This window comes from Chanodichthys erythropterus, chromosome 17 (assembly GCF_024489055.1).
Source record: "Chanodichthys erythropterus isolate Z2021 chromosome 17, ASM2448905v1, whole genome shotgun sequence".
Lineage (NCBI taxonomy): Eukaryota > Metazoa > Chordata > Actinopteri > Cypriniformes > Xenocyprididae > Chanodichthys > Chanodichthys erythropterus.
The window spans coordinates 36128146-36153550 of record NC_090237.1 but is presented as its reverse complement, the minus strand read 5'-3'; the positions used below and the strand labels follow the sequence as shown (position 1 = coordinate 36153550).

The window sequence follows — 25405 nt, the reverse complement described above, 5'->3', positions numbered from 1 at the left end:
GCTATTTTGCTAACATGTTAACAATAGCATGGTGTAGCACTTACTGAATACAGCAACTTAAAACATGTAACTTACCTGCTCTCAAACCAAGCTCATGCGCTGCTTGTCACCATGATGGCAATTCTCCAAAAACCCACATTAACAGAAACTCTTCTAAATTAGCATAACAAAACATTATCTCCCTTACTATTAATCTTGCACAAAAAAAAAAAAACATTATGTAACACTTAATTTTAGCATTTACTCTCTCTTTCGAGTGCCATGGGCAAAGCATGCTGGGAAATAGAAGTCCCAGTCCAGTTTGTTAAACTTAAGTTAGTCTAAATTAAAAGAAATTAGTTCATACAACTCAAAACAAAGAAACAGTTCAGTTTACTTGATCAGTTCTGTGAACTCAAAAGAAAAATAAAGTTCTAAATACTCATAGCAGTTAATTTAACTGAACTAATTTGTTCAATTTAAGTTTGTCTTTCTCAAATCAATTAAGTGTTTTGAGCATTAGGGTTTACAGTGTATACAACAACCACTTTGACACTTCAGAAAGTTCATAAAGAGTTCATAAAACGAATCCAAATTTAGTCCAAATTTTCTGAGAAGACTCGATTGCTTTATATGATGAACAGATTTCATTTAGGCATTTATTCATTTCGCATATAATCATTGATCAGCAAACATAAACAGAAGCTCAACAGAACCCGAATGACGCGTGAGAACATGTGCATAACACGAGAATGAACCACACTGGTTCTCACATGTCATGATGTGTAAGTTGATGAATGTTTATAAAAGCCTAAATTCAATCTTCTCATATAAAGTGATGGAATCTCTTCAGAAAATTTGGACTAAACCACTCAATTCATATAGATTACAATCTCTTTATGAACTTTTTGAACTGTCAGAGTGGTAGCTGTGTAGCTGTCAATGGAGGGATAGAAAGCTCTTAAATTTCATGAAAAATCTTAATTTGTGTTCTGAAGATGAACGAAGATCTTACGGGTGTGAAACAACATGAGGGTGAGTAATAAATGACATTATTTTCATTTTTTGGATGAACTAACCCTTTAAGCTTTCAATTTAAAGGCAAACAAAAATGATGCATTAACACAATTCGATACACCAGTTTGTGTAGACCTTCACCAATAATTTTAGCTTTAAAACTGTTCAGAATATTCATCTCCTTTCCATACTTCAAATTCTTTCCCTGTGGCAGTCAAAACTAATGGGTCATTTATAATTCCACTCTGACCACAATTCCCTCAAACCATATGACCCATCACCAGTAACTCCAGGCATTACAAGTATCCTCCTGCCGCTGAGCGATGTGTCTCAGTGTGTGTGTTGTCTAGCCACAGTGCAGCTATTGTTGCTCTGTTACTAGGGAGCGTTTGGGTGTACTGACACTAAAGGCTGAGGGGTTACAGGGGGGCTGGGGTATTTTATGACAGCCCAGCAGCAACAATGTCCAGTCAGCTGGTCAGTGGGGACTGTGAGAGCATTTGTTGTTTTGAACTTTGCACATGTTTGCTGACACCAAGTAATGTGAATTGTTTGTTTGATTTTGGGGATTTTTTTCTTTTTCAACATAGATGTACGTTTTGGTTTCCTTTTTAAAAGTGGAAGAAATACATAAGGTATTTAAACTCATAGCCTGTGTTTCAGAATTAACTTTGTATTGCATGTGTAGATACGGTTTTATTGTGCTTTGACAATATGGACTAATCTATTTTAATATTTTAATTGCAATAAACTTTTTTGCTTCGTTTCTTTTGATATGAGACAAAATCTCTGCTTTCAAATTATTTCAGTTTTATTAAAAAAAATTCAAACAGCAAATACCATTTGAGCAGCAGCATGAACCAATCTTCTCTTCCACTTTACTAGTTATGTCACAAAATAAACATGAATTAACATCAGAAGGAATGTTGGAATAGTACTACTTAATGACATGTATCATGTTTCATGTAATCGCATGTATCTGTCAATAAAAAAAGTCACATCACATAACATTTAGCCTTCCTCAGGATTCAGTGACCAAAACTCGACTGTCAACTAGAAAAAATAACTCAAGAGGTGCATTTTGCTAAATAATAATTTCACAGTTACTCTCCACATTAACGTAGAAACAACTTAAAGACTGTATATTATAAATATTTGTTTAATGGCATCTTTTTATGAATGAATGCCAGTATCACTGATACTAACACTAACACACAGATTTTACAGTCTTCACTGCATAAATTATAGAATATAGATTAATCTTTATTAAAGCTACAATTTTCTGTGTTCCCTTTGTTCTTTGATGAACATTAATGGCAGTATCACAGCAACTGGTTTGTTAGGCTGCTGTCACTTTGAGCAGAGCAGCCGCTGCCAAACGTGACACAAATCTGACGCGCATCTCATTTTCTCACAAGTCTTTAAGTTCATTTAAGATGTTATTAAACTAATTTAAGACTGCTCCTATGAGGATACTCAACAAAATGAGCATTTTGTCATAATTCTGTGCGTTATTGTTTGTTCAAGCGTGAAGTAGAACTCGATACCGGCACACGTCTTTCTGTGCAAACGAGTCATTTGTGTCACACGACATTCACGGACTCGTTTGTGTTGTCGTGCTTGAATGGTTTAAAAGCATTCGCATGAATAAGACCGTGATTATATAATGTAACGCGAGCCAAATCATGATGGAAAAAACAGATGCTGTGTTAACTGCGTTTAAACATTTTTAACGCGTTAAACTTAAAAAATTAATCGCATGCGTTAACACGCTAATTTTGAAAGTGCTAATTTTGACAGCACTAATTTTTACTTAACCTGTTAGTGATGTCTTCATTATTTAATGTACAGCAGTCAACATTTGAAGTGGATCAAAACCTTTTATCAAAGTTTTCCTAAGAATGAGGCTTTAGGACAACTTTGATAAAAGGTTTTGAACCACTTCAAATGTTGAATACTGTATGTTCGAATAAATGTGCCATGAAAACAAGTTATTACAGTTTAATGCCATTTAAATGTTTATATTTCACCAACAAACTGCAGTAAAAACAATTCTGTTGTTAAAAGTTGATATAAAACTGCATTATGTGCAATTTAAATATTTGCACAACTATTTTTATTTGAGTGTTGATTATTAAATAAGCTTGATTAATTAATTGATTATCAATTTATTATTTATTTTTGGATTTCAGCCGAGTACATCCTGAATTTGGTTTCGGCCCAGAATTTTCCTCTCGGTTCATCCCTAATTATTATTTACAACAACCTTTGTCTGCCAAACTGAAATCTGTAATGTCATTATGGTCTAACCAACATGCATGAAGACAGTTTGCTGTTGCAACAATTAAATCATAAAACCCTCATATCATGTAACCTTGTAGACCCACGCGATTTTGTTTCAAGGTCAGGAAGTCTCTTGAGCATGTATTTGAGGTTAAGCAAAATGTTATTTTTACTTGGGTTATTATGCCACTTGATCGCAGAGTTTTCTTGTCATCACTGGAGATTCTGTCACCATACTCAAACTAATCTGAATTGTTTTTTCAGGCTTTGCCAAAGTAACAGGATCCTACTGTTAGTTAGTCCCTTTCCTTGGTCTTTGTTGTTTTTTTGAGGCAGAACCTTAATTGCTTTTTCCTTCAGTGCCAGGAGAATCTTGGTCAGTCACCATGACAGTGTCTGTGTGTAATCGCACAGGTTACCACTGTAGGCAGTGAATAGAGCACCACAGGGGAGTCCGGCCAGTACTTGACTTCCTTGTTATTTGACATCTCAGTTGGCTTTCTTTTGTCACGTCATGGTTCTTGACTTTTGTGACTTTTGCAGTGTGATGTTGTCTGTACACATTTAATTCAGTGTTCTTTGTAAACCAAAGACTTCAGTGAAACAAGTCGTCCTCTTTACAACTGTCCACCCATATACAGATGAAATGGTATACACAACCCATTTTACTTTCATAATTGAAACATTCAACAAGGACAAAGAATGGTTAGATTATATCCATGGTGATTGATTTGTGGACATTAATATGGACGTGAGCGGTGGCTCAGCTCATGTATGCAAGTTTTTGAGTTGGCATGATTTTGCGTGCAGCATATTAAATGGGGATGTCCCGATCACGTTTTTTTGCCCTCGAGTCCGAGTCCGAGTCATTTGATTTTGAGTATCTACCGATACCGAGTCCCGATCCGATACTTCTATAATACATGAAAAAGAATAAAGAATAGCGAAAAAACAGATCCAGGAACAGTGCTTTTCAGGTTTTTCAGGTATCTAACAGTCGTTTTCAGGTACAGAAAATGGATAAAGTATCAAATATAAAATATCTTTACTGTATAAAATAAAGATTAATCATTATTGAAGTTACAAAAACTATTCAGTCAAGAGCAGTAAGTGATTTCTTTGTTATTTGATGTATCATTAAAAACAGGCAGCAGGAATAGTTTTTTTCCCTTTAAGGCACGATCCAGTACATATACTGTTCCACATGCGCTGTCTTTCTCGACTAATATACGTTCACTTAAGACATAACCGACTATGTTTGCTAGGATACTCGCTAAGACGGGCATTTTGAAATAATGTTTGTATGAATTTGTCCGCTGAAGCGCAAGACTTGAAAGAGAACTCAGTATTTGCGTGCTGACTGGAATAAGCGTGTGCGCGCTTCGGAAGAGCGCACACAAATCTTCTCACAGCGCGTGCGAGTTCTCTTTCGCATCTTGTTCTTGAAGGTTTAAATCAGCAAGGCTTAAATGAGTTAGTTTAAACACAGACAGCAACGTGTGCTGTTCAGGTCTCACCTGCGCTCGCGCTATCAACACCCGGGTGATGACGGCGTAAATGACTGGACATTAGAGCAGACGGCACTCGCAGTTAACAGTTTACAAAGAGTGACTGTTTTGTCCACGCTTTTTGATTATCGTTGTTGTAACGTTTTGCGCATCCATCGACTGAAACGTACATTATTTGAACTCTGTCTGTCTGTTTTCCACGTTGCTATTTTAAACAAACCATACGGTACTGTTCGATTTTTTTTTTTTTTTTTTTTTTACCGTGAACCGTTGCACCCCTAATACATATATATCCGAGTCCTGATCGGGAGGTAACGTCCGATTCCGATCGAGTCTGAAACAACGTGATCGGGCCCGATTTCCGATCACATGATCGGATCTGGACATCCCTAATATTAAATCTGCTGGAGAATTGTAATGAGAGCATTTTGATCATTTAGATTATTTTCTTTACCAAGTCTGACAACCGAAGCTCATTAATCGATCACTAACCATTAAACGGCTAGAATGTCAAATTAAAATGAAATTAAATTAGAATAGTGGGTGTCTGTGACCCATTAAAAAAACCACAAATGTTTGTTTTTCCCAGGAGGTTTAGCTGTGCAAATAGCAGCATAAACAAGAGAACATGAGGATTCACACATAGTTACATGACACACCTGCAGCTCTTCTGTGAACTGAGAAAAGCTGAATAAAATTAACCAAAGGAATAAAATAAATAGGACTACACAAAATATTTCACTTAAATAATTAACAGATTAAAAAAAAAAAGTTTTTGTGACACACTACAATGCTTTAGTGTGTCACAAACTTTTTTTATTTCTTTTGTTAATTTGTATCTTTATTGTATTAAACTGGTCGCGCAGGCGCCTCACGCATTGATGCGCAACATATCAGTTCCAGCATTGCTAACTTGACATTTCAGCCATTCATCATCAAACTAAAATGCAGTCAGCCAAACATAAAAGTTTAAATGGTCTGCTGTAAATCAGCGTGCCCAGCGCCTAACCAAACACATTTTTGCACATTTGAAGGATGCTGTTTCCGTGGAAATTGGAGCAGTGAAGTATAAAGCCTTATATATACATAATATAGGCTAGTTTAGCAACCAAATGTTACATGGCAAATATGGAAACATATTTGGATTCTTGCCCATTGCCGTTTTAGTTTCACTTTAAATAAATTTAGTCTTGACATGTTGTAGCTAATTTGCGCTTTATTTTATAGTTAAATATATAATTTATAGCTACTTATTTTTCATTCTTGTTCTGTTCTGAAATTAAAGGATTTGTTGTGGAGTGAGGGGGAAAAAAGCCTAGGCTATAGTGTTTATAATGTTTGTAAATATTTACCGGCATTTAATATACATATAAATTAATGTACTTGTTTGCAATTACGAGATTAATGGGTGTTTTTGGAGTAAGATCAATTTCTCTTTCATGACATTACTTCCTCTTCTTGTCCAGGTTCTTTCTCCGTGTTGTAAACTTCTCTAAACCATGAATTTTTAGGAGCGTGATATTTAAATGACTATTGTTTTGAGGCTCCACCCTTATAAACGTTCGATTATTCGTATGATAGGATTGGCAGCATACGAATATTTCATAAATCACACATGAACCCTGTCGTAAGATGATTTCTGCACTCGGATAATTGATAATTGAGGCCCAGTGACTTTGACTCTGGGATTTGGACCATTTTTGGGTGAACTATACCTATAAGACTGAGTATAGTTGAATGCAATACAAAGTCTTGAGATCTTGTTTTTGAAACCCATTTTTTAATTGTATAATTCGGTAGGACATCTTAAATTGTGACCCTTATACTTCCATTTGAGGCATGAATGAAGAATAGCAGTTTAAAAAGAATGTTGCAAAATATCCAGTAATTTCCATGATCAAGCAATTTATAGTTTTCATGAAAGATTACAAAAACGTAACATTTATTTTTGGAAGAATATCCTTTGATTAATCTTGTACAATAAGACCAGGAAAGTAAGCGGTGTCAATTTGTTTTAATGTTGACAGTAACTACTTTATAGTGTCAATTCTGGTCATACAGGTTTTTAATTTCAATACTTTTTTGCATGTGACTTTTAGTCAAAACTAAAATCTTATACCAGCAAGTAAAATTATTGAGGGTTATCATAATAATATGCCTTGGTGTTGGCAGGGAGTTACCCAAGTCCTTTTTTATTATTCTGAGTGATTAATCTTATCAGTTGATTCAACACACGCTGTGCCCAAACCGTGTGAGGCATAACCATGGTAGTGATACTGGATCAGACAGCCTTTATTTGGCTTTGAGTGAGATAGGGAGTGTGTGTGTGTGTGTGTGTGTGAGAGAGAGAGGGATACAGTGTCATCCTAGTAGGAGTATTGCACAGCTCCTATGGTTTAGACTGCACACAGCCTTTGAATAAATTATGGAAGTCCTACTTCTTCAGCCAAATGACTCCAGCTGAGAGCTTATCAGCCACCCTGACTGACGCTGGAAAAACTTTTCCATGCTGCTAATTCACTTCCAAGGGTATTGATTCGAGAAGACCAGTCTACTTTTTGAAAAAGTACATCCTTTTTCTTTTAGGACTAAGGTGGTTTGATTCTATTTGAAGACTGAGCAGATTGAATTTATGGTGTGATGACTTGTAATTTAAGCGTCTCTCTTTCTCTTGCAGTAGGTGTGGAGCATGTGGGCCAGCTGCTGCGGCTGGCTCTGTCTGGATGATTCCACTGTGGAGGAAACCAGAAGTAGCACACAACATCAGGCCTTCACAAACTCTGGCTTCAGCAGTTACCCATCTCCCCCTGCTCCAGAACACACCTGCAAGGCCTGCGGAGGTCGCTTTGACAGCCTCGCCAGGAAGGTAATCAAATGACATGACTGCTTTAACAGTGGTATAAAATTATTTGGTAAAGCACTGGCAAATGGCAGTTTGCTTGAAGTCTGGAGTTCTTGTACAGGTCTCTCACAGTCATGGAAAAATTGGAAATAAAGGGGACAATTATTAATGAACATTACATTTCTATTTGTGTTCTGTTCTAAAATATTTAATAGGCTAAGTATTGCTTGTTTATAATAAAACTTTTCAACATAGTTTCTAATTTGTGCACAAATTTTTTGTCAATGTATTGGACAAACTTGTCAAAACAAATCAGTATATATTATCATTCTGAAATATTAAATGACAATTAACAGCAATTTTGGTTAATTAACATGGAAATTTGTGTGGTTAAAAAGTCTTTGAAGGGATAGCACACCCAAAAAGGAAAGTTGTCTTCCTTTGCTTCATTTTTTACACTCTTGTGTGTAACATAAAAGATGTTTGAAAATATTATTTTAGTGTTGTGTTTGTCCATACAATGAAAGCCAATGGGGTCAAATGTTGTTTGTACCTCTCAAAAAGAGTTACAAACAACATGCTTTCTTCTCATACATCATCTTTTGGGTTACACAGGTTTATATTGACAAGAAAGTGAGTTAAATGATGACAGCATTTTAATTTACTATCACGTTAATCCTATAATATGACCGTTTATTTGAAATAAAAGTTGAAGTCCAACTCGATTGCAACATGTACTGATGTCTTAAGCCTATGCTTAATGATTATTGTGCTAGATGATCACATGTGTCAGAATGTCTAGTCAAGTTTATTCCAGTTCCCTTCCAACTGGCCGTGTCGCTGAAGACCATGAGGCCTTGCTCATTCTAGTAGTTCAACTGGAGATTCCCCTGGGTTTAATGTTATTAAAAACCACAGCAAGTTTTAACCTACTGAGAACCTTAAGCAGGTCAATTAGACTTGCAGAAATTTTAGGCAGTGCTGTCAAATATGGGACAAAATATACATTAAGTGCACTTATTGGTGCCTTTTGGAGTACTGCTGATGTTTTGCATTTAACATCATCCTCCTGTCACTGACAGATTAGAGAAAGGCTCAAGTTTATAGCCACCATACATCCAAGTTGAGTTAGTGACTGGAGTTATTAGCCACGGATCAAAAGCAAGAGTGCTGGGGCCAGTTGCTTCCGGGGCTTGATCAGGCCTCATCGGGGCTTCTTTTGGGCCAGTGGTCAGGGTTTTTGTCCTGCTGAATACCTTGGTCCAAAGCAGGCCAACTGGTGCTTGAGGAGTGGTCCTGAACAAAGGCGGAGTTTACCTGAGTCAGGAGACGTCAACACCGCTGCTCATTTCCCATGTTATTATATCAGCCTACCAGCTAACTTCAACATATAATTTTTTTAGCGGTACAGTCCCACATTTGGGATTTTCGAATGTACAGTGACGTCACATAACTGCCAGATTCAAACTGTGCTCCCGCGTGTTGGCTGGCGCTGAGCCAGAGACGGACGTGCTTAGTGCTTGTCACTAGCAGTGTTTTCAAAAACAATGTTCATTTTAGGTTTCAGACATTTAAATACACAAGTACTAGTAAAACAAAACATTTTATAGTTTGTAAAATGCACACAGGCGTCTGATGCGGCAATAACAATCCATTCATATATTAAATTTGCTGGTGTGTTTTATTTATATCAGATACAAATTATGTAAGTAAGTTTACTCTATACTTCTCCCAGTTCATCGGACACTTACTTAAATGTGTTTTGAGAGAAACTTAAGAATATATGTAAATATATAAATATGACTGATAGAATTATCTGAACTGCGCCGCAAACAGATCAAGATCATTATAAAGGGTTTTAAATGACAAAACACATTCACTTACACGTATTTGAGAATCGTAATATCCGATGTTTGATGGCACGGTTAGCGAGTTTCTGAATATTTTGAATAAAAAAAGAAATTAAATAAGAGATACATCTGTCATACAATGTTAAGGCTGGTTCATACAGAGCATGTTTTTACTTTGAGATGCAGGCATTGGAATGGGGAATTTAGTTATTTAACTTGAGCGCCACATTTTTATAACACTGTGTTATGCGCGAAACACTACAAAAGACACAATACGCGAGCGCAACAGTCAAACATGTCTGTATAGCAAGTGTTTACATAGAAAAATAATGGAAAAGTAGTGCAGTGGAATGGATTAACACGTTCTGTGTGAACAGCCCCTTATTGTGGCTGTGGTGTGTCACGTGACAAGCTTGGAAATATGCGTGACGCGTTGCCATGTAAGAAATAAAGTTATGTGTTCTAAAAATAATGGTCGCCTTTAAACTTTTGGGGGCTAGCTAGAATTTAAACTTGCATGTGAAAGGGTTAAAACACGTGTACAATTTTCAGCTCAAAACTCACTTTTAGACACCAGTGAGTGTTTGAAATAACTTCCGTTTGCAATCCGACGGGGATTCAGAAATATATTTATATGCGATACGAAAGGCTACTTGTGCTAACCATTTCAATAATAAATACACATTTATGGATAATACCAGAGAATGCTTGAAGAACGTAGACAAATCATATATGATTGTTTATGTATTTATTTGGATTCATGTTTTATTGCTCTCTTCCCTGTGCTTTTGTTGATACTGGATTAATGAAGCCATCCACATATGTGTCTTAAATTACCTATACTTCGGTTAACTCGTATAACTCATAACTCCTGTTTTCTTCTCATGAGCTCCCTCTCTTTCTCTGGCTGAAAGGATATAGTGAGACAGGAGAGATTGCTAAAACCTTCTCAGATCACAGAATTTAATGGGAAATTAATAGAAATGTTCATTCTTTCTAAAGAAATGTGATGTAAATATGAGATTTTATCAGTATTTTTCTAAATGTGTGAGCCTTTACACTTGGAAGCAGGTGCATCTGAATAGGTATGTTCTCTTTTTATGTGAAATGGTAAATACCGGTTTGATTCAGCATGATTAATGTTCACTCCTGTCTCTGTAACATTTTGTGTTGTAAATCATTGGTCAAATATCGATGCTGGAGTCTTAAGTCGTCCACTTCTGTCATGCTCATTTTGTGATCTAGCTAGTTTTCAGTCAGCTGGTGTAACAGTGACGTTGTTCTGTGGAGGCGTGTTAAGAACAGGCTTTAGGGTAGCGCTACGGGGCTATTGGCCTAACAGTGGAAACACAGCTTGATTTTGGCCTCTGTGCTTGAGGCACGAGGCTATTGGCCCCGCCCGGCACGTTGTTAGCCCTGGCTCACACTGGCAGACAGTGGAAAAGCGGCAACTCGCCTCACGAGGAGAGTTGTCCGGAATGCACTTTGTAAACTGTGGCTCGAATGACTCGAATACAATGGAGCATATCGATGTCATGGCCATTGTACCAATTCCTTACAGTAGTGCTGCTGTTGTCACATCACGTTCCTGGAATTCCTGCACACGCACCTTACATAAGAGTATCAAGAGAGAGTAACTTTGGGATCAGGATTCCTGATTTGGAATGCTGTTTTTTGAATTGGAAGTTTTTGAAAAGCAAGCTGTTTTATACACTTAATAGCACATCCATTATTGTTCTCCAAATAGAGCTCAATAGTGACCGCCCAGTATTTTTGTCAATAGATATTTCAAAAAAATGTTTCCAAGCCTTGAACCATAGAACCATGGTTAATTCATTCGACAACAATTGATTTTAAGACAAAAAGTATATGAAAATCAGTAAATGAATGAAGGACTCATCGAGAATGTTGTAGATGTATTTTCAACATCCCATATTAACCATTGTTGGGTAACATAGCAAAAGCTTGCCACTGTGGAAATTACAATGGTTCCTATTTCCACAGTAATGGAGACTTCTCTAATTGTAGGATTTCATTTTAGATTTGTGGGTAGTGTAGTGCTTCTCTAGTAATTTGGTGATTAAAAACAGTTTCTTATGAATTCATCTGAAGTTCCATTGAAGTATTGCTTCTATAGAAGCATGAACCAGCCTCAGATGTCCTAAAAACATGGCCTACATAAAGGCCAAGACACGACATCAAAGAACTAGTGGCTTTCATCGCGTCACCTGTGCCTGGGCCAAAAAGTTGTGCTTGAACACACCACAAAGACTACAGTCAACGGCCAACTAGCAGTAGGCAGTAGTCTGTATTCATCAATAAAACCGTAAACATAGCAGTGCTTGCTTATCTTTTTTTCACCAATTTCACTCACCACAGATGAATTCATAATGTATCTTCTTTGAATATGTCTGATAAATTGCAACAGAAAGAGCCCTTTCATGTATCTGCTTGACTTTGCTTGTTTTCTTCACTTCCATTTTTCTTGTCATCCACTGGTTTGCTAAGATGAGCAGCCAATCAGAGTGATATCTCTTACCGATGAGTTTTGCTGCTGATTCAACATGCCCAATCGGCTGAATACTCAATGCTCAAGCTGCTGACGGAGGTCCAACCAGTGCTAACAGTGTGGAGCAAACGGCAAAAACTATGCCTAATTGTGTCACGGCCTTAAAGTCTGCGTGAAACCAGAAGTTGAGACAGACTTCAGTATCCACCTTGTTTAGCAATGTTAAGCTATTTTCTTTCAATGTGAGTGACTTTCGGTTTATTAGTGGCTATATGTAAATATAGTAGAAAAACAAAGTGCAGTAAATGTTGAAACAATTTGATTATGATAATGAATTCAAATATGATAACAAATACCAGTTTGCAATATCAAACAGCATCATTTACTTTTTGTACAGGTAAAACAGGGTCCCCACGGGTCCTTAAAAAGTCTTAAATATTGCTAATGGTAGAAGGAAGGAAAAAAAGTATCATTTCAAGAGGTTTGTAATTAAAAAAAATAATTTTAAAATTAAACAGGAATAAAGATATGGCTTAATGTGCTTATTAAACTTCAAAAGGCAACAACTTAATGATATTAAAATAAATGATCATTTATATTTTTTGACTCATTTCTTACATGAAATAAATGCTGAAATGTGAGGTTTATATTTTATAATACTTTTTGTTTTTGTCATAATCTGTATTTGAACTGTAAAGTTGATAAATTGTCATTTTACTGTCATTTCATGGTTTAGGATGTGGTATTAATTAGGGGTGGGATTCGATTCGTATCGATTCTTGGGGTCACGATTCGATTCAAAGTTTGATATCTGGCAACCCTTAATGAAGGGCGCTTTCAGAAAGAGTGCAGAAGAGCAATAGCTACTGTTAGTGGACTTATTTAGTAAAGTAATTTAAATGATAGACCCCTTGTGTTATTTTACTCCAGCCCGCTGCCGCTCAGCCTTTCATATTCACTTCTTCAGCTTGAGCTTGAGCGGCGCATCTTTTGCATCATTAGAAATGTGATCAGTTTATGTGAGCGTCAAGTTGACAAATATTAAGAATCAAAGTAAGTGATTATCATCTGGATCCGAATAATTGGACGATTATTTGGGTTAGAAATATATATACGAACTGTTGGATTCTCAATCTTGGTACTTTAGCTTCAGATACAGGATATATGTTTATTCGCTTTTATAGGCGGGTATTTAAACACGTTTCTGTGTGTAAAAAGTACCTGTACGCGGCAAGATTCCAAGAAAGCTTGTAACTAAATATTATTTAAGGCTTTTTTTTATTCATTAGGTTACTGATATAGTAACTATTGTTGTCAAGTAAGCTTGATTCATAATGCTTCCTCCGTTGCAAGCCTGTGTGCTCCTCTAATCTGTCCAGCTGCTGAACTGCTCTCCTGGGTGACATTCACCTTCTTTGAACCGACAACATCACATCATTAATACATTTTTAGAAAATAAATTTTCAAAATCTGTGAATCAATTTAAATCGGCAGAAGATTGAATCACGATTCATATGTGAATCGATTTGTTTTTTTGTTTTTGTTTTCCACCCCTGGTATTTATATGGTAATAATTTTATTTGTGGGAGTCTTAAAAAGCCTTAAATTTGGCCTTAAATAAGCAGTTTTTTAGATTTTGAATAGACCGACTTGTTTGCACAGATTAATTGTTCACTGTAAGACTAATAATGTGCACTAACAAAGTAAATGGGGGTCAGTTTTGAGGTTTTGCAGACTGAGCTATTTTATTATTATATTACAGTGATGTGGATTGTAGACAGGAAAGTAGGAGTGAGAGGAGGGGAATGAGATCGGGACATGCACTCTTGTGTGTGCATTGATCCACAGCTCTGACTGAATGGCATTGTGACTTCCAGAACACTACGGTCCAGTTATGTTAGTCACGTGTTTATATTTCCTGAAGAAACTTCCCAGACTGCTTTGGCATTATCCAGTACAGCTCAGTGTTTATCAGATGTAATGACACAAAACAGTACATATGCTTAGAGTGTAGCTTTTGACCCAGTTCTTAAACTCTTTAATGCCTTTGCCAACTGCGAAATTCAGTGTTCTTAATGGTGTTGCAATAAGATTTGACACTGTGTTCTAGTCTTAACCTGGCTTTAAAATGCACACTCCCATTTATCATTGCAGCACATGTGCATGGACTGCAAGAAAAACTACTGCAGCCGGTGCTCCACTCAGCAGGACCTCCAGCCATGGCTGTGCCACACTTGCCATCGTTTCCGCGGCATCTTGTTCGAGCGAGCCGAGCTGATGAAACTCAAGGTGAAGGATCTGAGGGAGTACCTCCACCTGCACGGGGTCCCCACGCAGATGTGCCGCGAGAAGGAGGAGCTGGTCGAGCTGGTTCTTGGCCAACAGACACCTACATCTGACACGCACATTCCACCCCCAATAACCACACGCTTAGACCCGCAAGAAGCCCCTAACACTCCAGTCATTACAGCGAGCCCGTCGGGGAACAACGGCACGACGGAACTGGGACCTCCGATTCAAACAGAAGATGCACAGGTAAAAGAAAAAAAAAAAAAAAAAGATATATATACTCCAGTCTTCAGTGTCACATGATCCTTCAGAAATCATTCTAATATGATGATTTGATGCTCAGTTATTAATAATTGGTTCTTATTATTATCAGTATTCAAGTTTTTGCTGCTTAATATTTTTGTGGAGACTGTGATACATTTTTTTTCATGATTCTTTGATGAATAAATATAACAAAAGAACAGCATTTATTTGAAATAAAAAATCTTTTTCAACATTTTAAATGTCTTTACTGTTACTACTGATACACTTAATGTGTCCTTGATGAATAAAATGTATATATATTAGTGTTGTCACGGTACCAAAATTACAGTAGTCGGTACCGATACCATGAAAATTTTACGGTTCTCTGTACCAATTTCGGTACCACAGCAAAATCTGCTGGAACCAATTTTTTATTTTATATAGCCTATTTTAAAAACATTATGTATGTTTGTGTGTGTACTATGGAAGAGGATTAGGGCCAAGCAATAATAAAAAAATAAAACCATCTCGAGATTAAAGTTGTTAAATTTCGAGAAAAAAGTCGAGATAAAATGTTGAGAATAAAGTCATTAAATTACGAGAAAAAAAAGTTGTTAAATTATGAGAACAAATTCGTAATTTAACACAAAGATGCATCATATAGCCAAAGTCCTGTTATTCTATAGTCTCTGATATAGCCGCTTTGCGCTTTGAGAGGGATGAGGGACACGAGCAGGAAAGAGACCATTTCTCTTTAATAATATCTTCATGTTTTTTCCTGATATTATAAGGAACTGACACTTGTTGTAAAAGGTCTGAAGAGCGAGTTTTATCCTCCGCAGGGGAAAGACATTCAGGCTATGTTTGATTTTGCGCTGTCAGAGAAAGCGAAAGTAAAAATCACCGCAAATAAACGCGCCTTATAAAGTTTAATAACAAGCACAAACTGTGTTAAATAGAAATTGTCGTGCAAGCAAAAAGGTTTCTGTCCTACGGTGTTTTTTTCTACTTTACAACACAGTAAAGATTGCGAATAGCCTATAATATGCCTCAATGCGAACGAAAGAAAGAAACGTTTATAATCCCCTGCGTGAGTGAAGATTTGGGAAAAGAAACAGAGATTCCATGTTCAGTGGAATAACTAATGGAATATTGTTAAATTCTCTGATAATCAGGTGACCAGATCACTTCACAAAACAGAATACGAAGCTTAAATTTATGGACTCACGTGCCTCTCATTCGGCATGAACCAAAATATTTCCATGGCTACGATTTCACATTTAATTGCTAACCCATTTTCTTTTGTAAACAAAGCTTTGGGCTTCACTCGTGTCATATTCAAGTAAATACTGCCACAGACTATCAGTAGGTACCGAATATACCCGGATTCTCGGTACTACAGAAATGCATTTTCAAAATTTCAGTACCGACTTGGTACCGAAGTACCGGTACTTTTGACAACACTAATATATATATATATAGAATGGTAGTGTTTCACAGTTTCTACAAAAATATTTAGCCGCAAAATGGTTTTCAACATAAATGATAAAAATAAATGTTTCTTGAACATCAAATCATCATGTTAGAATGATTTCTGAAGGATCATGTGACACTGAAGACTGGAGTAATGATGCTGAAAATTCAGCTTTGCATCACAGGAATATATTTAAAATGTAACAATATTTTACAATTTTTTGTCAATTAAATTCTGCCTTGAGTACAAACTTTTGACTGAACTTCAGGAAGTCAAACTGCAAAAGGTTTGTTTATATTTGTCTCTACACATTAGACTGGGTTAGGAGAAATTATTTTAACACTGGAAAACATTTCAAATTGATCTCTGCTCACAGTCCCTGGCATGTGCTTCACTTCTCGGTGTGGTTCATAAAGCACTGTAAAGCACAGCTTTGGAAAGAAGTTTTGACATGGACCGTCCCCTAAGCACACTAAGGAGTGTGTGAAATATTTGTTGTAACTTAAAACGAGTTAGAGAGCACAGCTGTGTTAAACTGTGTTGGCTGCGACCTTTGACCCTTAGAGCTTGGCTGAGGCGACAGCTGAAAGTGAGATGGACGATGAGCTGCAGGTGGAGCAGGAGATGCAGGTACCTCCTGAAACTCCTTACCTCTCCTCTTCTTCTTCCTGCTGCGCCGTCTGGGCCGTTAAATGGGGCAGAGGATAGATCGGTGACCTGGGAATCTTTCTGTCATTCTTTAGCAATGAAAAGATTTGGCCTTTTGATGATTTATGCCGTCTTCAGTAGAGTCCGTTTAAAGAATGTCTTCTTCCATGTGGGTGCCTTGTGTGTGGGAAAAAGCTTGGCTACAGGCTGGGATGAATCACTGCTACTTTGAAAGTCTATTTTTCAAGTCTACTCTTTTCACACCAGTCCATCTTAAAGGGATAGTTCATGCGTAAATGAAGATTCTGAGATGTACTCTCCCTCATGTTGACCTGTTGAACGCAAGATCCGGATTAGACCATTTCCATGAACAAGCATTCAGACCAGTTTTGTGAACCAGATCGATCGATTCATTTGAAAGATCTGACTCAAAAGAACAATTCTTTTTCTCCTTCCATTTCAATCTGACCTTAAAGTCCGCTTGAACCGGAAGTTGCAAACGTCTTTTCTCCAGTGTTGTGACGTATTTCCAAGTGAAACGGAATATTAAATAGAGGGCAGAGTTTTACTTTAGCGCTCCTCCTCTCCATCTCTCGCTCATAGCAGACTAACGGTTGCAGCGGAGTGGTTTAAGCGATTTCAACCCAAGCTGTCAAACTGACGTCATTAGAGATGGGGCACCGTTGCAGAGGGGAGCATTTTCAGATTTTGATTAAATATTACAAAGCCAAACAATTTTTTTGTGTGGATTGACTTTCACGGATGAATTGTTCACCACAAAACTTTGAGCTAACAAAATAAATAAGGTCAATTTTGATTTCATGTGTACTTTAACTACATCAGACACAGAGACAGACCCTCATGCTGGCATGAGCACTGTTGCTCCTTTCACATGTGAAAGGGGTGTTTATTAAAGGTGCCATAGCCAAAAATTGACTGTGTAACTCTAAAGACCCGAGAGAAAGTGGAAAATGGACATTAAAATTAATACAAAAAAAAACAAACTGTTAATATTAAAATACAGTTTAATGCAGGATGTGCCTTCACTTTTTTTTTTCTATTTTTATTGTATTTGTGTGCCAGTGTGTGTTATACATAGATGTGTGTATGGTCTAAAAGATTGAAATTCAAGTTTAATTTTCACATCAGTAGGTGTCCATGCTGAAGTTGGCTACTTGTGGTGTTTTCACTTGAAATGAACTATATCTGTCCTAGGCATGGGCCGGTATGAGATTTTAATAGTATGATAACCTTATGCGAAAAATATCACGACTTTACAGTATCATGGTATTGCTATTACAGCTCTAAAATGTCTAGGCAAAAAAATACTTTTTCCCTTGAACACAATATATTTATTTTTTAAGCAACAAAGGATATTTGGAAAATTAGTAAACATGTATTTTAGGTTAAATAATTAAAATAAAATAATGAAATTTTTCTTAATTAAAGGTACAATATGTAATAATTTTGTCCTCTAGAGGTCGCTAGAGGCCTATTTAAAACAAAGGCGTAGCTTGATGACGCCTGTTCAAGGAACTTTGCTGCCGTTCCATGGCTGCAGCAGTGCAATGATATTACGCAGCGTCTCTCACAAACGTCTCCATGGTTGCAAGGCATGTTCCCTGTGCAAGCAGGGGCTCACAGGCGCTGCGTAATATCATTGCACTGCTGCAGCCATGGAACGGCAGCAAAGTTGTTTGATTATTACGCCTGAATGAGAGTATAGTTCCTAGCCATATCAGCCTAGAAAATCACAACGTTTCATTTTCCGTCGGTCTTAGTACACGATGTAACTACAGAAGAGTCAAGTTTTAAATAGGAAAAATATCAAAACTCTTTGGTCATTTTTAAGCGCGATGCTAACGGCCTAATCAGATTCAATGAACTATGCTAAGCTATGCTAAAAGTGGTACAGCCAGAACCAGAGATTGGCTGAATGGATTCGAAAACGGTAAAACTCAACTGTTTAACTCTAGGGGAGCTGGAAAATGAGCCTATTTTCAAAAAAAGTGGAGTGTTCCTTTAAAGTTGATTTGTCCGTGCAATCCTTATTACTCTGTATTTAAAAGTAACAAGTCTGTCAATACTGCAATACTATATAAAATCCCCTAAACTTACATTAAAGGACTGTCCACTTGAGGATGGGCTGTTTTGACTTTTCCATTGTAATCGTTGCGCATGTGGCTCCACTTTTTCTTTTACATATAGTCTCTCTGTTGGTCAAACATGGATGGACATTTGCACTTATTTTGCTAAATATAGCACAGAAAGGCATGTTTACCATGTGGTGCAAGACCAACATTGACACATGGTACCACTCCTTAGCACAAGATTAGAAGTCATCTACAGAAGACCTTTAAACCGTAGACGTTAATGAAGCACTCAGCATGTTATCTCTTCCCCAGCATTAGCATATAGTGTTTGCATAATAACAGGATGTGAGTTAAACAAACTGCCCTCACACTGTCTTGCAGTAATCCTTGTGTGTGTTTTTGTCATCTCTCTTGGCATTACACATGTTCTGTTTATGTTTATGTGGGCCAAGCTTTTTCTGGCTAACCTGATCTAGACCGCCGCTATTTTGCACATCTCTAGATCGTGTTGTGGTTAAGGCTTTTAAACCGTAAAATGTTTCCAAATCACTAAAGTGAAAGAAAAACATTTTCTGACACACTTTAATTTTCTAGCATTTGCCCTTGATTTGGCAGGTTCTCTTTCTCTAAAGTTGTCTTTGACTCTCAGTGTAATGAGGTTTGCATGGATTTGGTATGCTAAGAGATCATTTATATAAGCAGCCCAAGAAGAAGAGTTGTTTTGCATGCTCTCACTCACTCTATCTCTTGCTCTGTCAGTCTTCAGACTCTGAAGAAGTGTTGGCTCCTGGGCGACGGGCGTCCCTCTCAGACCTCAGATCAGTGGATGATATTGAGGCTTTGAGTGTCCGGCAGTTGAAGGAGATTCTGGCCAGGAACTTTGTGGACTACAAGGGCTGCTGTGAGAAATGGGAACTGATGGAGAGAGTCACACGTCTGTATCATGACCAGAAGGACCTGCAGAACATGGGTAAAAAATTTGATGTGATTTGATGCATTAAACAAGAGGATGAGGGCTCATCTGTTTTCTCATAAGTGGTATTTTAGTTGGTACCCCTGGCAAACATGACCTCATTTTCTGAAGTAAAAGTAAAAGTTGAATGTATTATTTCTGGTGATTTCATTAACGTGAGCTGTATTTCATCTTTACAGTGTCCACTGCTATAGAAGGCACAGGTGGGTTAATTTCCTATGACTTCAAAAGTTATTAATAGTTTTTGTTAATATTTTAAGTGTCAATTTAACCCTCTATGATATGCATTATTAAATATTTTTTCAAATAAGTTATTACATGAAATTGCTTCAGTACCACAATGGAAAATGGTCAAAAAAGTATTTTGTCAATAAAATTATGAGTTTAATGCACATGTAAATGCACATTTCTTTTAGAAATTGATAGATTTATATACTTGGAACTCAAGCAAACCAAAAACAAGTAGATCCCTATCATTTTATCCCTGTCATTCCCTATAATTTGGCTAACTCATCCTCACTCTCATCACATGGAAGAGCTGCACTCTTCCTACTGTCCTTTCCGTAAAATGTTGCTGAAAAGAAGAAATATAGTCAAACCAAAAATTATTCAGAATTTTTTTATATTTTTGATGTATTTTTACTAGTGGGTGCAGGACACTATAGTTCATTTATGTAAGTGAGGATAGCAAAATAAAGTAAACTGTGACATATTATACGCAAAAAATCTTCATACAGTGGACTACCAGTAAAATTGATAAAAAATTGGAGCCAAAAATGATTGGACCTGACCATGTTTTGCTTAAGTGTTATCTGACATAATTAAGATTATTATTTTCTGACACAGTTTAACTCTGAGATCTTGACATATTTTATTAGGATTTGTTTTAAACTATAGTGAATAAACCGTATTAATGTCCTGACTAAAATGTCATTACATCTTTAATATCTCTAATATCACACTGATTTTTCTTCCACGTTGCATGATTTCTTGTTTCTTTTTTGCATGCAGATACTGGATCTGGGACGGCCGTGGAGGAGAACCTGTGTAAGATCTGCATGGACTCGCCCATCGACTGTGTTCTTTTGGAGTGCGGGCACATGGTCACATGCACAAAGTGCGGCAAGCGCATGAGCGAATGTCCCATCTGCCGACAGTATGTGGTGCGGGCAGTGCATGTGTTCAGATCCTGAATGACTTTCACAAAGCACCGGGACAACCAGCATCCCCCAGTCCTTCCCTCGAACAACGGAAATTGAATAAAACTGTCAGGTGGCCTTTAATTCTTGAACTGTTGTCTTGAGGCACTTTAAATGATGGCGAATAAGATCTCTAAGCAATAACTGTACTCGTTTCAGTTTCTACAAAGTGTGCCTTCTGGATGATTTGAAGAGGAAGCTTTATTTTTGATTGTGGGATCCTGTCACATGTTTGTGTTTCACATGTGCAGATTGCACAAATCAGTGCAGCATAAATGCCCATTTCTGCCACTGCTCCTATTAATAAACTCTTAGAGGATCATATGATCGTGAACGGAGAGAGTGTCTTCTGAAAGTGCCTCGTATGTCGCTGCCCTGCTGCTTTTCACACACCTGTTGCTTTTCTACTTCTTCTTTTTAATGCATCTTTTCTTTTAGAACCCACATATTGGATCTCAGGTTTAATCTGCCACCAGCATCCAGGCTGACACTGTAAAAATGTACTAACAGGAATTAGACTTGTCACACAAGACTTGTGAGACCTGTCAATTCATCTCACGTGTCCGACAGCAAATAGTCTAAATTGCTGACAACTATGTGCGAGACAGATATGGGTGTGGAACCTGGAAAAAGAGTCATTGTTTGTTGAAACTGATTCTCATTCTGACTTTGCCTTGATGAATCTCATGAAAACTGCCAGATCAAAATCAAAAGGTCAAGTTTTAATGCAGAAAAATCTTAATTGCCTTCATTTTCTTTATTAAAAAAGGGAACAAAAGGACAGCGCACTGCCACAGTGCTCTATTTTAATAGTAGACAAACGGCTTTAACCGATGCAGTCTTCGCCAGGTAGTCGAAACACTGTTTGTCTACTATTAAAATAGAGCATTGTGGGAGTGTGCTGTCCTTTTTAAAGTCCTTAGTTTGGTCATGCACCTGCTCTAAACTTGTGCACACCTATGGAAGCTTGTTTCCGCCACTAAATAAAACACAAAAAAAAGGGAATTGCGACTTTTTATCTCACAATTCTGACTTTTTTTCTCAGAATTGCGAGGTATAAACCCAGAATTGCAAGAAATAAAGTCAGAATTGCGAGATATAATTGCGCAATTTACTACAATTCTGACTTCTTTTACAAGTTAAAAAGTCCAATTCTGAGGAAAAGAAGAAATTATATCTTCTGAATTGTGGGATAAAATGTTGCAATTACCTTTTTATTTTTTATTTAGTGGTGGTAACAAGCTTCCATACACACCGTTTCATGTTCTTTATGCTACATAATTAATTTTTTCTCCTTTGGTTTTGGTGTGAAAGAGGATTTTATGACTTTCAGACCCCTTACAGTGATGGTTTGATTCTGAACCAATCCTGGTGGATGGTTGGTTTTGATTATGGAACAAATATCCCATCTGAACCTAGTTTAGGCAGAGGAAGAGAATCCGTATGCTTTAGCTTTCATTGTTGTGTGTGGTTGAAGAAGCTTCTCTGGTATGACGGTCATTCAGTCAAAGTGCCTCAAACTGCGTGTTACAACGCAGTGCTCGATTTAGCGTCCGGGACCCGCACAGTGCCGTCAATGAGCAGTCTGAAGGTGTTGTTTGAGGTAGATCTCTTGCAGGAATTCGATTAGCAGCACTTTAGCCTTCGACAGCCATCAGCAGAGGAAATATCAGGTGAACATGCCTCAACACTCCTCCTGCGGGCTTCTATGGTGCCTCACAGGTCACAGGACAAGTAAAGGCCTGCTAATATGCCGCAGCACCTCCCTTCCCTTTTCACATTCAATTACCATCGACTAGTGCTATTCTTAGGAAGCCGTGTGATGAGCATACAATGATGTTAAGGAATGCTTGTGTTCATGACACGAACTGCTTCAGCTACTTCAGAATTCACTCAGAAATTTGTCATTTACTCCCCCTAATGTCATTCCAACCCCTTATTTTCTGTTTTACATACCGTTAAGCCTCGTTCACACCAGGAATGATAACTATATTATCGTCCACCAACGTACAATAATGGTCTGTTTATTCTGCAGATTCAAAGTGTGTACAACATGGTTTTGCTGTTCTTGTTGCATTTACAGGCTTTAACCAGCAGATGTCCTCAGCATGCTACGATTGGAGTGGATAGCTAGTGTAATCGATCTGATCTAACGGTGAATTTAGCTGATGTAGTGGAATAAAAACAACGCCCAGACTTTTTCACAGCAACTTCCAAGGAAGCAAGACGATGTTTTCGAAACTAGCTCTGGATACCTGGCTAGCCTGACATAACGATCTCATCGTTAATACTTCTCACTATTTTTTCTCAGGGGAATGACCGATTGTTTTCCATATATCCATTTTCTTTAAAGTATTCTTGAAAAGGGGATTGAAGTTGTCAAACAGTTGTGGCTTTTTCTGGACCTCGGCGGTTAACTTTTCTCAATGTCGTCCACCATTTTAAATGCGCGAGCCCTTAAATTAGAACGGATTGTGATTGGCTGTCGGTGTTTTATCGTTCAACAACTGGAAAAATCATTTTGAAAGTGATCCCAACGATATCGTTCCTCTGTATCATATAGCTGTGCTGTGGACAGTACCGTTTTAATTTAGAGCGATTTTTATAACTATATCGTTATCTCTATAGTTATCATTCTTGGTGTGAACGGGCCTTTAGTCTCCACAAAAAAGACTTCTCTTTTGGAGGCCACAAATTTTATTCACACTAACATTTAAATTACAGAAAGGATGTCTCACACCAGGTCTGACATCTTCATCAAATGTATTTAGTGCACATTTTCTGTCCAATCACATAGGGAGTTTCAATGTGGTTGATTGTTGCGTATTTTTTGATATATATGACTGCAGATGGGATTGAGAGCTGCCTGAGGGGAAAGTCTTATGCTTTCAGGAGACTTATATCAAGCCATATGGACTGATATTATAAATGTATGGAGTTTTTGTTCTTTTGTGGAGCTTGGCAGTATAAATCACCATCCACTTTAATTGTATGGAAACCGGCAGATTGAACATTCTTCCAAACATCTCCTTTTGTGTTTCAGCTGAAGTAAAATAATAATAATACAGGGTTGGACCAGCATTAGGGTGAATAAATAACATCACTACTTTTCTTAGAGAACTATTCCTTTAAATAGAAAGGTTGCAAATTAGATTTTTCTGAATGCAAGGCTTGTTAACTGTTAAATGTTTTATTTCCAGGGTTGCCTTAAGAGGTTTCTTTCGACAGGAATCACTGTCCCAAAGAGAAAAGTGGTATAAATATATAAAGTAATGATAAATAAAACGTGGCTCTAGTGAACCCATCTGCATTCAAATCTCAAATGCAAGACGAGCTAATAAGAAAAATCATACTTTGGATTACTTAACTTGATTTCCTATCACTGTGAAGTTATTAGAGAATAGCCATTTTAAGGTTTAGGTTTGGATCAGGAATGTTGTATGATCTGTAAATATAAAGAGGGAAGGCTTTCACTTTCAATACAGATGTGTTGTTTGAATGGTAATGGTGTGAAGCAGATCATTTCTTAATAAGATATATTTTAAAAACGTACTAAGACACCAGTAGATTTTGTGTGTTTGGTCGTTGACGAATTTTTTGTATTAAAATCTATTTCCAACACGTTTTGTCTGGTTGTTGTTGTTGTTTTTTTTTTTTTTTTCAAGCACTGTAACACTGGTATTGTCAAGCAAAGCAGCCACGAGCACGAGCCCAGCTGAACTGGTTGAGCCGGTCTGTGCGCAGACACGCTGCTGAGCTCGTGCTCGTTATCACCAGGTAAGCGTATCAGATTTGCTAAGAACAAAGTATTCTCACGAGGGTGGAGTATTGTTATTGAGTTACAGGTTATTGTTAGCTCTTTCCTCAGACGATTGTCCGTCCCTCCTGAGGGTTCAGACATAATAAAGCAAGCGAGTTGCGTAATAATGCAAATAAACATTCAAGCATGACAACGCTATTTGACATCAGGGTTTACACCGTTTAAATACTGTAGTTCTGCTGTACTCAGTATACAGTAATCTTTTGTTTCAAAAGGGTACGTTTCGGCTATTTAATAAGTCGTGAGAAGCCGTGGTTTACAGTGAATTTGTAACAGCTAAGGGGCGTTGTTAGGCACGACGTGGAGCTGTTATAAATTCACTGTAAACCACGGCTTCTTGGAGCATATTGCTTTTATAAAACGATTACCACACAATGCAACTATTAAAGCCAAAAAATATGTATCAATGCAACTTTCATGAAGTAAAATTAAAAGCCTTCCTTCCGCTGTAAAAAATAGTCCCTGACCGTGACCAGCAACAGAAGTTACATTATTACGCCATTAGATGGCGACAAAGATTGACTTTATGAGCGAGTCATTCAATCGCAAAGACTTTTATATTGAAACTCATTGTGAACAAGACGAAATTGACAATTGCTTTGACTAGCGCTGTCAGTGTAAGCAGTGCACGGAAAACCCATTAACTTAAAAGGACAAGATCGCCGCGGATATACAAAA

The 25405-nt window shown here is 37.3% G+C and overlaps 1 protein-coding gene across 9 annotated transcripts in view; it reads left to right on the top strand.

Annotated features, from left to right (window-relative positions):
• Window positions 1-24522, top strand: part of rffl (ring finger and FYVE-like domain containing E3 ubiquitin protein ligase) — a 29053-nt gene extending 4531 nt beyond the window's left edge. For 2 of the 9 annotated variants that reach the window (XM_067364824.1, XM_067364822.1), the window contains 6 exons: window positions 7468-7653; window positions 14143-14523; window positions 16559-16624; window positions 19495-19705; window positions 19888-19911; window positions 20720-24522. In XM_067364824.1, coding sequence (XP_067220925.1) covers window positions 7477-7653; window positions 14143-14523; window positions 16559-16624; window positions 19495-19705; window positions 19888-19911; window positions 20720-20901 — 1041 coding nt within the window. In that variant the 5' untranslated portion in view covers window positions 7468-7476 and the 3' untranslated portion in view covers window positions 20902-24522. Of the gene's footprint in view, window positions 1-977; window positions 1015-1609; window positions 1632-6618; window positions 7354-7464; window positions 7654-14142; window positions 14524-16558; window positions 16625-19494; window positions 19706-19887; window positions 19912-20719 lie in introns of those variants that run through there. The other 7 variants (XM_067364823.1, XM_067364821.1, XM_067364820.1 and 4 more) reach the window with 6 other exon arrangements.
• Window positions 24523-25405: the final 883 nt, after the last annotated feature.